Source organism: Lepisma saccharinum, chromosome 7, assembly GCF_977018435.1.
Source record: "Lepisma saccharinum chromosome 7, izLepSacc3.1, whole genome shotgun sequence".
Lineage (NCBI taxonomy): Eukaryota > Metazoa > Arthropoda > Insecta > Zygentoma > Lepismatidae > Lepisma > Lepisma saccharinum.
In genome coordinates, this window is record NC_139235.1 from 39,867,057 (window position 1) to 39,881,881 (window position 14,825).

The 14,825-nt window shown below is 38.3% G+C and overlaps 1 protein-coding gene across 2 annotated transcripts in view; it reads left to right on the forward strand.

The window, feature by feature from the left end:
* Window positions 1-14,825, forward strand: part of LOC145990204 (uncharacterized) — a 101,271-nt gene that overhangs the window by 23,636 nt on the left and 62,810 nt on the right. For both annotated transcript variants that reach the window (XM_083125870.1, XM_083125869.1), the window contains exons 2-5: window positions 181-387; window positions 6,601-6,734; window positions 8,860-9,217; window positions 14,627-14,824. In XM_083125870.1, the coding sequence (XP_082981996.1) occupies window positions 218-387; window positions 6,601-6,734; window positions 8,860-9,217; window positions 14,627-14,824 (860 nt within the window). In that variant the 5' untranslated portion in view covers window positions 181-217. The remainder of the gene's footprint in view (window positions 1-180; window positions 388-6,600; window positions 6,735-8,859; window positions 9,218-14,626; window position 14,825) is intronic.

The following is a 14,825-nucleotide window of genomic DNA, read 5'->3' on the forward strand; positions in this document are numbered from 1 at the left end:
CATAGTTTAAAAAATTGAAAATGATTAACAAGTATAAAAATGTATTAATCCTGTTTATGTGACAAGCAGTCAGCCGGTTCTTGCACCTACCTTGATATTATGCCATGTGTTGTGATTTTAGTTCGATTTTAACAATTTTATTTTTTTAAATATTTTTAAAAAATAGTTGCATTTTTCTAGACTGATTCATCAGAAAGAAGAGTTAATTCAAGTTACCATGAATTTCGATTCCGAGTGGGATGTGGACTCCTACAGGAAAGACCATGAGAGTGATTTACACTGGAAGTTTCGGAGGGATTTTATGCTTGCCAACAAGCACAAGTTCCCAGAAAACAGACTGGTGTGTCTAGGACAAATATTTACAAACATAGAATTTTTAGGTTGCAGGTAAATATACACAGCAATTGTTAACCTTTTATTTTTGCTTAGAATTGTAGCAATAGAAAAGTTATGGTTATATATCCAAGTTAATTTGAATTCCTCAACAACCTATTCCTGAATTACGTTGTATTACATTGTAGTCAGTATATCGTTTCAGAAACAAAAATCCGTATAATTTAGGTTCATTTATGGTAGACAAATCAGGTAATGTTGAGAATGAAAAGACAAACTATTCAATGCTGTAAAGTTATAAGAATTTAAGTGAGTTCCTAACAATGGCAGTTTTCTCCTAATAGAAAAGCAGAGGTAAGGAATGAGCAGTTTATATTGTGCTAAAAGTAATTTATTCACTGTGGTATACGAAGTGATGATGGCCTCAAGACAAACATATGTGTTTTTAGTGTAGACTACTTCAAACACTTTTTGATAATAGAATATACAAGGGTTAGAATTTTGATAGTGGCAACTCTTTAATTACTACAGATACAGAAAAAAATACATAATGCTTTACTAACCTTTGATGTCACCAACATTTTGAAATACCCATTGCCAGCGATGTGGAAGTTGGCAGTGCCTGCTTGGTTGAACACTTAAATAGAAATTGTTCCACTGCCAGAATAATGTCTGGAATAGTTATGAATCAAATGTCGCCTTTATCTTCAGGATCAAGTGAAAGTCACAGGGGCATGTATTAGGGGAGTACAGTGGATGCTTGAGTACTTACTAGTCCTATCTCTTTTTCTCTGAGATAGTCACAGATTGTGTTCTAAAATTTGGTATGATGTGGTGCATTCGCAATCTGGTGTCATGACACCAATGCAACTGTACACAAGAATAACCCATAATTCTGACGAAATTTTGATTTTCATGGTGACCCCACTTGTTCAATTGGCATTTCAATTCTGGCTCATGTGATTTAGCCTATGTCTCATCTATGGAATGATAAGGCATAAGAAAGCCTCCTCTTTGTGTTCGTAGTGCTCCAAGTGGGTGTGATCGGAATTGTATCTTTGCCATTTCTGCTTTTTGTTCAAAGTGTGAAACCCATTGTGATGTATTGTTTTTGCATTCCTTCACAATGTGTAGCACTGCCTTGTGTGACAATCCTGTCTTTTCTTGAGCTAACTTACACACTGTATGGTGTTGATCCATCTCCTGTAATGTGGAAACACTTGTTCCTCGCTTGCACTGGGATGAACTGGCCAAGGCTCATCTTTCACATTTTTGGTCACTTGTTGAAAGCTTTTTACCAATTTGACTACGGTTTGATATGGTAATGCAGATTCCCCACAAACCTCTAGGAGTTCTTGGTGACACTTTGCCGTCCCCCATTGCATTGGTTAGCATATCATGCTACGATGCCAGAGGTCCCGTGTTTCGAATCCTGGCCTGGGCATGGATGTTTGTGACTGTCCATTCATCAATTTTACCATATCATCACTCATCCCCATCTTCGCAATTAGCGAAAAGTGGCACAGAAGTGAAGTAAAATAAAGCAAATCAATCTTGGTGACACTTTGAATCCTTAACTGATTCTGCTGCTCCAATTTTGAAAACATTGTGATTACACTACACCAAGTAACAGGAACAGAATATGCTCTTTGTGTCATCACAGATGCATGAGCTGGGGAGGGATAGCCCATTTGCCCTGGTTGAGCCTTTGCTTTTCTACAACAGTGTTGCCACTAATTCCAACCCACTTGTGTGTCTCTTTTTGGGTTCTTTGTAAGTTTCCTTGAGCATGCATAACTGCATTTGCGATGCCTACTTAGAAAATAACTTTAAGCAATTAAAAGCACACAGCATGCACATCTGTTCAACACAATTCTAATTTAAATTGAAGTATAAGAAGCATGCCACATACTCTACCATGCGACTGTGTTTTGTATACTCAAAAATGAGATTGAATTGCCATGGGTGAAACTCAAAAGTGATGTGAAGTTTACTGCAACATTACAGCTTGAGGCTTAAACAGATGTGTAATTATTGGATCAATAATACCCGATTGAACCTACCAGCCGAGCATGTTCAATACTGAACTCCAAAGTCAACCCGTCTCATCGGTAATGCTGGTCACGCTGACAGGAGAACCACAATGACAAATTTGTTGAGATTAGACTCTACCTAGAAACTACTTTCAAACATTAACAATAAAATTATATACAACCCTGCAGATAAATTAATATTCATTCCAATTACTATCCTGACACAAGAGATTTACCCCCTTTTTTTTATTCACCCTGTACAAGAGATAAGATCATCAGTAAACTGACTTCTAGTTAATCTAATATACAATTGAGATCATCTTAAACTCTCCCACAAGATGTTAATCTATCTTTCTCTCAGCATATCACCCAGGACCCACACTCCCATCCATCATGCATGTAAATCAAAACTACAGTCCCACAGAATTAACTTGAGAGAAATGGCCGCTCTGCGAGCGATTCAACTGCACTCAAATTGGCTAGAGCGGGGGACTTCCCGCTGTAACGGGGCCAACGGAAACTCTAATGTTCGGGTGCGTGAAATGTTACCAACTGTTGAAAGGACTCACGTGCAGTGACTGGTGAAAGAAGCGAAGTGGCAGTGCATAGAGCTTTCTTTCTGATTTTTTTATTTCATGTATTAGTGAGTGTTATGCTTATAATTTTCTTAGCATGTCCTCTTAATACAGTGATATTTCCGTTACACGATGTGATTATTTTTCAAATATCCCATCTCCCGGTGTCAGCTGATTGCCCGTGATTCGCGTGAGAGAAGCGTTCACTGTAGGTTGGTACTCCTGCAGTGGCACCGGCAGCCATTTGTCTCAACTTAATTCTGCGGGACTGTAGTTAATATACTTAAATCCCAGGACGTTGAGCAATTATACCTGAGAATGTTTGCAGACTGGTGGGTTTAAGAAATAGAGAATCCAAACCCAAGTGGACACAACCCTATCCTTATACTGTATTCGTGACCCCACTGTGTGTTCATATGCTTATTATTAATGATTGCACTCAGAGTGACCCATGCGAGGTGAACTCTCCCCTCTGAAAGAGAATACTGTCATTAGTACATCTATGACTAACTTTCATGCACTGAGGAACCTTATGTGGTTTAATGGTAACACTACAAAGTAAGTTAATATGTATTTTATTTACTGAACGACAAACAAAACTTAGATCCAGCTATTCAGGCACACAACTTAATGCTCATTGAAAAGGCAAAAATGCCATTTATTTCGGCTAGGATTTTGTATCTGTTTGTCCAAAATAAAACAATAACAGTGCTGTAAATCAAAGAAACCCTGTTACATGAGCTATCATCACATAACGTGGTGACCTCTTTACAATATACTCGACGATATGCTTCTTTACATGCTTGAAGCTTTTAATCTTGAAATACCAAATTCGGGCCGATTTCACATTATTCTAATTTTAATAACATTATCGTTATTTGAAATTTTTTGATATTTAAAATAAGATCTCAGCCACAGAAATATCAGCCATTCATGCTCTTAGTAGGCATTACACAATTATATACATTACATAATCTTGTCCTTGTTCATATACTATCCCCTTTACAAAATGTCCATGATAAACATTGAATACTCTACATATGAAAGTTAAAGATTATTTACATTGATTGGTCTGTATACCGAAGTTTCTGACTAGTCGCTCAAGCTTACCAAGATGGCTACCTGACACACTTTATTCCTGCCCAAATTTTACAATACGACGCATCCATGAATTATGGCCACAATTAGATGCACACAAATGCTAGCATGTATTATGATGCAGGGAGGTTCAGCCATTTAACAGATTCTCCTGTCATCATCGGGTGTCACTTAGATAAAGGAAGGTTTTGTACTTACGACCTTTCAGGCTACCACAATCCTAAGTTCACATTAGCAGAACAAATATTCAAATATCTGTCCTCACATTACATTGCACATCCATATTCCTAGCGTGACATGATCCACTGTCCTTTGTGTTTCATTGGCACTATTCGGATCCCATGGCAATCCTTGGGATGTATTAATATTCACAGATATCTTCGGCTTGTAAAAATTTATACGTCCTTCATTTCTCCTTCATCCCTGCCGAGAGTTCCAGGAATCGCTCCTTGATCCCGTTCGTGCAAACAATTCCGTTCTTTGGTTCAGCATTCAGCAATTTTCGGTTCATTATTCCGTGCACAGTTGCACCCCAATATCAGTTAAGTTCGTATTCAAGCATAAATTATGTTATTTGAACAACATTATAGCTTACATGATTGCAACATTCACAATTAGAACAAAATGAAATTACAAATATGCTATTTAGATTCCCCAAGTGAGTCAAGGACACGTTCTTAATATAAACAGTTCTCTTGACTAGCTCTATAAGCTGTACTGTACACTGCTGCCACCAGGTGTGTAATCTCTGAACTCGATAGCCCACTATGACAACCAACGAATGCAGGTTGGCCATAATGTAACATTTCCACTGGTGAGCATAAATTAGTGAGTTAAATAAAATAAATACACCCATGAAAGACACTTATGACATGAATTGTCATAACTCTTCTTTGTCATCATCATAGAACTCTTCTGTCAATGATTTGAGGCACCCCTCAATCCCTGACTCTGCCCATTTTTGAACATGCACCACCATTGTCTCACACCATCAGTCATTATACACTCTTCGTACACTTCACACAAGTACTGAGGGATTTCACCAACATTTTTTGGGTAGGAGAGATCTTATCATTGAGAATAATACACACCTGGCAGGATCCTCAATTTTTAACTGTTATGCGGTTATCCAGTAGTGGCGGAGTGTGTAGCACATCGTGCTACGATGCCAGGGCTCCTGAGTTTGAATCCTGACCTGGGCATGGATGTTCGTGCGTGTCCATTCATCATATCATCACTCATCCCCCATCTTCGCAAATTAGCCAAAAGTGGCAAGAGAAGCGAAGTAAAACAAAGCAAATCAGTCAATAGCAACACACACATTTTGGATCAGTACATATTTTTACACAGTAGTTCTTTTGTGAGTTGTAACAACATGAAATTCACTCTACCACTGCTGTACAAACACAACACCATTATCCCCACTTCCTTGCATCCTTTGTGTACAGAAGGAGAAGGTGATGTAAATCATGCTATAAAGAATTGCAATTGTATGATAAAAAGAAAAAAAAAACATTTCTTGGAAAACAAGGATTGTCTTTCACAAGGCATGATTTGCAGCTTAAAGATCTGTCATTTGAGATTTTGAAACTATTCATGTATAGTATTCAATGTATAATTTCAAAGCAGGTTGAGAACTTCTCTTGTCTATTACTACATCTAACCTTTCTCTCATTTTTTTCATTCTCAGTAATGGTATATCCTTAAACAGACGTAAAAAGTATCAGGATTGTAAAATTTTCCAGGTAGTAATTAAGATATTAGAAAACATTAAGTCCATGTAATATGAATATATATTATTTCATTAAAATTTAGAAAACACAAACTCTTACATTTGTGTTTTAAATTACCTGGATTCTGAAGAAGCCTTTTTTAAAGGAATACATTGTGTAAACTTAAAATTTCTTGAATATTGAAGTGCATCTAACAGTAATATGGGTCTCCTTTTCTTTGAATTTTAGTGCGTGAATTCTGAACTTGGAACCATGTTTTCTGCATCATTTTCAGTGTCCATAATGCAAACATATGTAGAAATTTCGACAAAGATTGCAGGTGTTACCAGGAGTCAAACCAAGGTTTCTGACATGTCGTGCCATTGCTCTGTCAACCGAGCTCCTGAGATAGCTCTGGTTTCAACATTCCCTCCAGGGGACCCAGTTTACTCACCCTTACATATGTTCAAAATGTTGTCAGTAACATTACATGCATACACACACAAACACAGTGAGAGAGGGGGAGGGAGGGAATGTGTTATTGGTCTACAGTTACTGTCTTTCCCAGCATGTAGAGGACATCAAGATGAACAGCTTTTCTCGATGAGTTTTGCTCCTTTAAGCCCCATTTTAATACCATGGGCTCTCAATAATCTTAATTGCCATGCTGTGTATATGTGTATAGATATCAAAAGATGTACAAAGTAACTGAAAGACACATCATTCCTCTATGTCTTGGTTATTTTGTATACCTTTCTTTACATATATAGATAAATTAGAACTCAATAAATGTGTGTTTCACAAGAAGTGTGGCGACTGTTGCATTCCACTGTTTGTATGCATTCGCAGTTACCCTGAAGAGACAATGGATCTGGTTGCAAAGCTGTCAAAAGGTATTGCTGAAGAATACAGAGAAGAGAAAAAGATGAAACTTCAGCATACTTTTGTCCTTGGTTCCGAAGGTGCATCAGAACAAATGAAAGGTGAGTTGTATATTTTTAATAATTAATTGAGCAGTTTCTGAACTGCAGTTGCATAATGTGCAGGGCCTGAAGTGGAAATCCCTAGCTTGGGCAGGAGAGAGGTGTTTATGCAAATTATCCTAGGTTGCAGTAGGCTTTATGAAAATTTTCTTATTTGGGGGGTGGGGGAGGGTGTGCATTCCCTTAAATTCAAGACCATTTATGTTTCAAAATTTTGAATGTTTTTAACCTTTATCGAACATATTTGAGCTCTTTGCAGGGAGATTTAATCATTATGCCAGTTGCTGACATCCTCATTCCAAGTTGTTTCTGAATATGTGATGTGACTTGTGAACAAGTTTTTTGTTTTCATTATTATATGTAAAAGTAAAACATATCAGCAAAAAAGTGGTGCGTGATAAACAATACTGCTTTCATATATCATATTGCATAAGATTTTAATTTTTTTTTTTTGGGGGGGGGGGGGGGCTCAACATTTTGGGAAGTACGTACGCTTGTTAAAAATAGTAACAACAACTATATTGTTTTGTCATTCCAGTATGCCATACCTTCATGTGTATATAAATGAACAAAAAATACAGAACTTAAATATCTCGTGTGGTTTTGAAAAAATGATGCATTTTCACTTGCTGCCACGTGATGATGGTCGATGATATACAGTGTGTTTTAAAAGTCCTGCAGGATTCTAAAAACCTATAACTTTTAATGTAATAGGTTTATTACAACGAAATATTGTTGGTTACACAGAGGAAACTTTAAAATTAATGTTTGATGTGGTTTGGTTCATCGCCAGATCTGTAGCTGGACACCATTCACATCCAAACACATTTGCACTCTTTGTTCACTCTTTGTATGAATCCTAGAATTGCATTTTGAAGGTGCTCGTCTGGAATGTTGTGAATCACATCACGTATCTTGAACTTCAGGTCGTCTATATCTGTCAGTTTCTGTGCATATACCTGGACCTTGACATGTCCCCACAGCCAGTAATCACAAGACATAATTTCTGGTGGCCTTGCGGGACCAAGGTGTGGGTCCTCTGGGGCCAATCCATCTCTCCCCACATTGACCATCAAGAAACTCACGAACTTCAAGGGCAAACTGTGTGTGCGAGGGGTCACCATCTTGGTGGAAGTGGACTTCATTGATGATGCCTGACGTCTGAAGTTCCGGCACAAAGAATGTCTGTAACATGTTCAGGTAGCTAGTGCCATTCACCACATCCTTTCTCAAAGAAGAATGGACCAGTGAGGTGGTCCATAGAAAATGCACACCACATATTAACTTTGGGGCTATCCGTTTTATGTGTCTTGAACTCCTGTGGATTCTCAACCCCCCAAAGTTGGCAATTGTGTCTTCTCACTTTTCCTGAAACATGGAATGTGGCCTTATCAGAGAAAAGAATGAGATACTGAAGTGCATCACCACCATCGCCATTTAATGTGGTTAACGTTAATTCACGAAATTCCTTCCTCATGTTGCAGTCCTGTTATATCGGATCGTGCACAGATCTCAACTTGTAGTGCCTGGCTTTCACTTTCTTGCATAAGATACTGTGTAACGTAGACCTCGCCACTCCCAGTTTCAAGGATCTTTGTTTAAGAGATTTCATTGGACTCCGTTGCATGCTCTTCTGCACTCAATCCACCACATCGTCACTAATTCTTGGCCTCCCACTACGTGGCAAATCTGCTATGCTTCCTGTAGGCTTAAACTTTTTGCACCATCTCTGGATACTTGTCTCCGCTGGAGGTGTTTTCCCAAACGTTGTTTGGAACCTTCTCTGCACCAAAACACAAGATTTTAACTCTGCAAGCCATAACACACACTGAGTTTTTTCCTGCATCAACGCCATTTTGGAATCATGTAATCACGTGATCATCTGCACACATCATTCAGCAGTGTGGACGGAATAAAATTTTAAATTTTCCTCTGTGTAATAAAGCAATATTTCATTGTAATAAACATATTACTTTAAAGTTATACCGTAGCTTTTTAGAATTCTGCAGGACTTTTAAAACATGCTGCTTTTACCACCTGGCCTTAGCGCAATACACATTGTGCTGAGAATTTCGACTCTGGCTCCTAAAGGTTTGTCCTGAACTATATTATATTTCTCTTTCAGGTCTTGAAGCAGGTAAGGATCATCAATGTAAACCAGATCCAGATTTGACAGAAATGAGTACTAAAATGTCTGGGGAGGTTGTGAATGACCAAATCATTTTCTCGGGAGTAAAAAATTTAATGCGCACTCTAGAAATGAGTTTTATTGCTGGAGAGAGACTTGTCAGTGTTATCCAAACCTACCCAAGTGAAATTGGTGGACATTCAAGTGACAATAAGGATGATGCTCATGATCTCAAGCTGTCTTCAGGATCAGTATCTAAACATGTACATCACGATTATGATATAGAGAGTGCAGCTACAGAACCAAGCCAGGAGAATCAAGGCATCAAATTTGAGAAAGATCTTTCAGTAGCCATGTAAGTTAATAATATAATTAATATTTTGGTGTAGTTTCGTTATACCAGTTCATATGTCCAAGGACATTTGTAGAGGTCAAGAATGAATTATTGTTATGCTCTTTTCTATCAAAATCTGTATAATTTGTGTTTGGTATCATGGTCTCACCAGGGGTTCCCAAACTTTTTTGTTTCACGGTACCCTTAGTGTTTCAATATTTTTCCGCGGCACCCAATTCAGAATATAGGCCTATCGTAACACTTGCAACACTCTTTTAGTGTTGTTAAGTTGCTTGCCTTAAGTTAATAAATAAACATATATTTTAAATTCAGAAACATTTTATGTGCAAGAAGTACTAAATAACCACTTATTTGGAACAATCACATCATTTATTCAATTTCAGTGAAAATATTGGAACATTTTTCGGCACAAAGACAGACTCTTTGGAACCACTGGTCTACACTCTGTCCCTGAAATCTCTGGAGCAAGTGAACGAAAGCAAGTCTCTGCGCAAGTAGAGAGGCCTCGACCAGTGAACACCTGAGAGGGAACAGGATCCCGGGGAGAGGAGGAAGGTGACTGCATCCACCAGCCTTTGCAGCAACATGTACTGCTTCGCTCCACCTATGCACGGCCTTCCTCCAGAGATTCACGGGATAGAGTGTATATATATTGGTAATTTTTTTGTGCTAATTCATAAGTTACAACAATCGTTCATGGGTGAAGAAGACTTTTATTTCAGAGAGGAAATGAAAAGTCCAACAAGTACTAAAGTATTTCAAAGCATTCCCCATGTGCATCCATCATTGTGGAAAGTACCTTATTTCTTTGGTGTAGAATGAACCATTACAGGACCTTCTGGGAAGGCACCAAAAAATTAACCTCACTTCAATGTAGTACACCCTGCTAACTGAAAACATGAAAACAAAGAAGGCCCTGCTGCATTTACCCACAGCCAGTAGTGTTTTGTACATTTATGTGCTGAGTACCCGTTTATAGCCTCCGCTTTTACTAGTCCTCAGTGGGTTTTTTCCAGGTGAGTTTTAAGAAAATTTGTTTTATTTCAGACTTGTTCTGCGTATAGTTATTGATAAGGGTTTGTCCCCATGTACATTTTGCAAAACAATTAGGAGCTTAAGAGAGAAACAGAAAAAAATGAGACCAAAGTCATGTACAGTTGATGTTTATGCAAGTTATGTAACAGATTGTTTACATAAAGAAGTAAAAGGAATCGAGACACCCCTTTTTGATAGAATAGATTGTCCCAAAGACAAAGAGGAATAAGCGCTTATGCATTTTTCACACGGAGAGGTTGGCACAGAGATTTTGACTGGAAGGTGGTCGTAGTGTGCTCGGTCTGTTTAATTTTTTACCAGACTTTCGAGGACATTATTTTCGATCGTTAAGTTTCTGACGATAAAACGCCAAGTTCGCGAGTGATCAGCCGAAGTGAGTTGGCAAAGATTGAAAGTGTGAACAGAACTTGTGTTTCCTCATTTGTTATTGTAACATCTATGGAAAATGGCTCAGCCAGTGCGATCCTAGATTGACATTCTTAATTGTATCCGCGGAGGAAGAAACAGTCAGTTGCAGCGAAGACCACCAGGGCTGATCGTGAAGCCGAGGTTGCAAAGGGGGAATTTCTTCAACTTCGAGACACCGAGGAATCACCAGGAAAAGAAGACTGAACATTCAGTGCAATGAAGATTATTAGAGAAGAGATCACTAGTGTCGAGAGCTCTCGTGTGTTAAACCCCCAAGCCTAGTTGTGGTAGAAAATCTCCTATAAAGTTTGATGAATATAGCGCTAACCCAAAATCTAAAAGTCAGTGAGGTGTCCGTAAGTAGGCCTACATGTTAATCTATTTAATATTGTTTATAAACAAATGAAACTAGAATTTTTCCTTGTTTTCCTTTTGCCAAGTCAAAGTACTAGTGTTAACTTTTTGCATTGAGTTTTCTCATGTTAATCAAAAACCGCTAGCGTATCAGGGAAATCCTTTATTTTTTTAGTGAAATTGTTTCTTAGTTTTCTACCGGAATTAAAAGTAAGGAAAGATAACCTGTTATTGTTTTCTTTCATACATTAAAATTATAATAATACTAGATATTAGTTTATGTTGATCAAACTGTAATTAGAAGCAAAGCTAAGAATAATAAACTAAAATCCACATCTAAACGATATAGTCACAGAGAGTAGATACAGTAGAGTATGTGTTTGTACAGGTGAGAGAAAGGCCTCAGAGTCATTTGACACATTGTTTACATGATGTGCGTCAGTATAGAACAGGGATCACCAAACCTTCGATCGTGAGCTACCGGTAGCTCCCGAGGTCATTTTCAGTAGCTTGTAGGAAGGTAACTACAATTCTAGCTTTTAATATGACATGTGGTGAGATATTTCCTAACTACTCCGGCTGGGAAAACTTGCCTGGCCATGTGGACGCAAATGGAGAAAAATACAGAAAGAGTAGGCATACAATAATTAATGAGCATTTTTTCTGTCTAGACACACCTCAAACTAACAACAAACCAAAGCCTTTTCCTTTTCCTGTGCTTGCAAGACATTTTATAAAACAAGACAAAAATGGATCTCAAAATATATGCAGCATTACACTTCGCAACAAACGTTTCAGATTCCAATCCACTGAAGTGATCTCTTTTGATAGCATTGAAACCAAGGGGTCTCAGGTTTGATACCAGGTAGAGGCCCAAATTGGTTTGTTCCTAGTTTAAACTGTAGGCCCGGGACCCCTTGATTAGTAACATATAATGTGCATGAAAGTGCCATCCTTCTTATTAACATTGTAAGGTAAAAGGTAAAGGTAAAGTGATCCCCTGTGCATAGCACCACGCCATGAAGGCGTATAGGGGGTGTGGGGGTAACGCCCCACACTTTCTTGATCCGGTCGTGAGTGGGGGTGATGTGATCAGCATCACGCCCCTGACCGCCTTTACCCCCCAGGGTTTCCCCCAGGTACCCATGTTATTCGATGCTGGGTGGGCGCCGGGGCCGCTTCCATCGTTAGAAAAGTTCCCGGATTTGAACCGGCCGGGGATCGAACCCGGGACCTTTAGCATGGTAGTCAGACACGTTACCGACTGAGCCACCGCGGCCATTAACATTGTAAGACACAAGGTGATAATGATTAGGAAGTAACTTTTGTGATTTTACTGTGCTTTGTGAGAAAATTATTTACTTGTCTTAGTCTCCATAAGAAAAGTCCTCTGCATGCTGTAGGTAAATCAAAATGAATAATTTGATTATACATCTTGAAGCTTTTATAAACCAAGACATAATCATAAAGAAAATCAATCCACTCCTGCTAGCTCGCCATTTATTTTCAAATCTAAGAAGTAGCTCAATGGTTCTGGAAGTTTGGAGACCTCTGCTATGCTACAATATGTGTAGAATTAAAACCACTAAGAAACATCTGTGTGGCATGGACATGATGAGGTGATTGTTGAATGTTCGGCCAATTCGTCACCATTCTTTGCATGTTACAATCACCAGCTCCAAGTTCCCTCCAGATTGGGACACGTTGCTAGCCAGACTGGAGACTGAACCGTGACTCATGGAAGAGCAGTGCCTGACTCCATTTGGCATGCCTCCAATTACGATGTTCCTCAGCTCTACGAGCTGTTAGGTGTTGTGTGGTTAATGGAACACACATCACGGGCCTACTTGCCTAGAGGTCTCCTTCGTGAAAATGATTGCAGACAGTTCGAGATGATACCCTGCAGCCCATTGCTGAGAGGAGGATTTTCACTGCACACTGTTGTCTGTTTTCAAGAGATGTTAACAAGATGTACCTGTCCTCTCTTGCTGTTGTTGCTCGTGAATGGCTTTGACCTTCCCTTTTCCATCATTTGGGCTACTGCTGCCTCTCACTGTGTCTGCCCAGCTTCCATCCTTTTTATAGCTCTCCACACCATCAATTCTGGTTAATTGCATTGTTATGGCATTGTAGCAGTTGCCCATGAACTCTTTAACACACTGGTTGTGGGCTGCTGCTGTCATACCATAACTGTGCACTTCTTCCGTCTACCTACCCTTGAACGGCACAGAATTCTAAGTCATGTGTCTTCGTGCATTTATCTTGCTGTTTAATGTCACAGGTTATGACCATAAGGTGTGTAGTACATGTAAATTCCACCATTGTGTGAGGGCAGCACTGCCAAGTGGCAACAGCTGACGAGCGGGGTCGGGTGTTTCACGTCAGACACTTGCTGTGAAAAGTGTGAGCGGTGCACAATGTTTGTGTGCAATCCGTGTTTCGAAGTGGGATGGCTGTTGATACTCGTAAAGCTGTAGTATCCGTGTACTATGTTTTCTTTATTTCCTTTTGTGAAATAAATAAGTTGTTCAACATATGGGCTTTCTGTGCAGTGTGGTGATAAGGTTGTTGACAGTAATATTTTCACCAGTTGAGGGTCACTTCGATTTACCCCATCATTCTACCACAGCCTACAAATAATCTTTCTCCTTTTCGGCTCCCAAAGCATGGAATGCATTGCCTGCAAACATCACAAGTATAAACAACCCATTAAACTTCAGAGGTAAAGTAAAATATCTGCTGTTAATGGAACAATGGCAGAGTCGGGGCACATACTGAAGGTATCAAGTCATTCACTATATGGAATTATATTATTATTATTACTATTGTCTTTTGTATTTGTAGTTACACTTTTTTGTATGCAACTAATTTCTGTGTATTTTCTTTTCTTTTTCTTGTATCTGTGTATTATTTTACATTTAGCTTGCTGCTCCATATGCAGTTTATCTTATCTTATATGTATTATCATATTGACAAGGGTTAGGTGGCAGAACAGCCCTTGGCTGAACCTCATCTGCTTAATAAAGAAAATTTATTATCATTATTATTATTATTATTATTCAGCTACTAACTTGCTTAATATCTTTACAGTGGTCCATAAATGATGTACGTGCCATTTTACTTCTGAGCGAATTGCAAATCAGAATGTTAACATAACACAAGTTTGGACTTGGATAAGAGTAAATGTTCCATTTTTACTACTGTTTTAACTTTTGCCAAAATCTGGTTAAATTTGCAACAAACTATAGATTTGATTTATTGTACCAAATGTGCATTATTTGTTAGTTTTCTGAACATCATAGGCATGATTAGAGTTTGCCATTGTACATACATACAGTGGAATCCCAATTTCATGTTCCCTGTATTATACAATCACTCTTTATGGTTATAAAATATTTCCTGGATTTTACATTTTTCATGGTCCCATGGAAAGTGAGATTGAGGTTCCAGGGTAAGTGCTTTTTTGCAACAACATTTTTTTGTGTATTTTTGTTCGAAACAAACAATTTGCCTGCTTATAAGTATTTAATAATTATAAATATGTATTTAATATCTTGCTTGTGTTCCTTATTTTCTAATTATTCTTTCTAGTGTGCAGCAGAATGCAAATATATCTGAAAAATACAATTCCAGATGTTTAGAAATAGATGTAAATGATTTCCCAGATAGATATAGAGATTTTATAGTGGAAGTAGGATCTATTTTGAGGAACTATGCATATAGTGGTCCTGATTATGCCCTGGTGTTTCCACCTCATTGTAATCGCACTGAAAATGAAATTATATGCAAG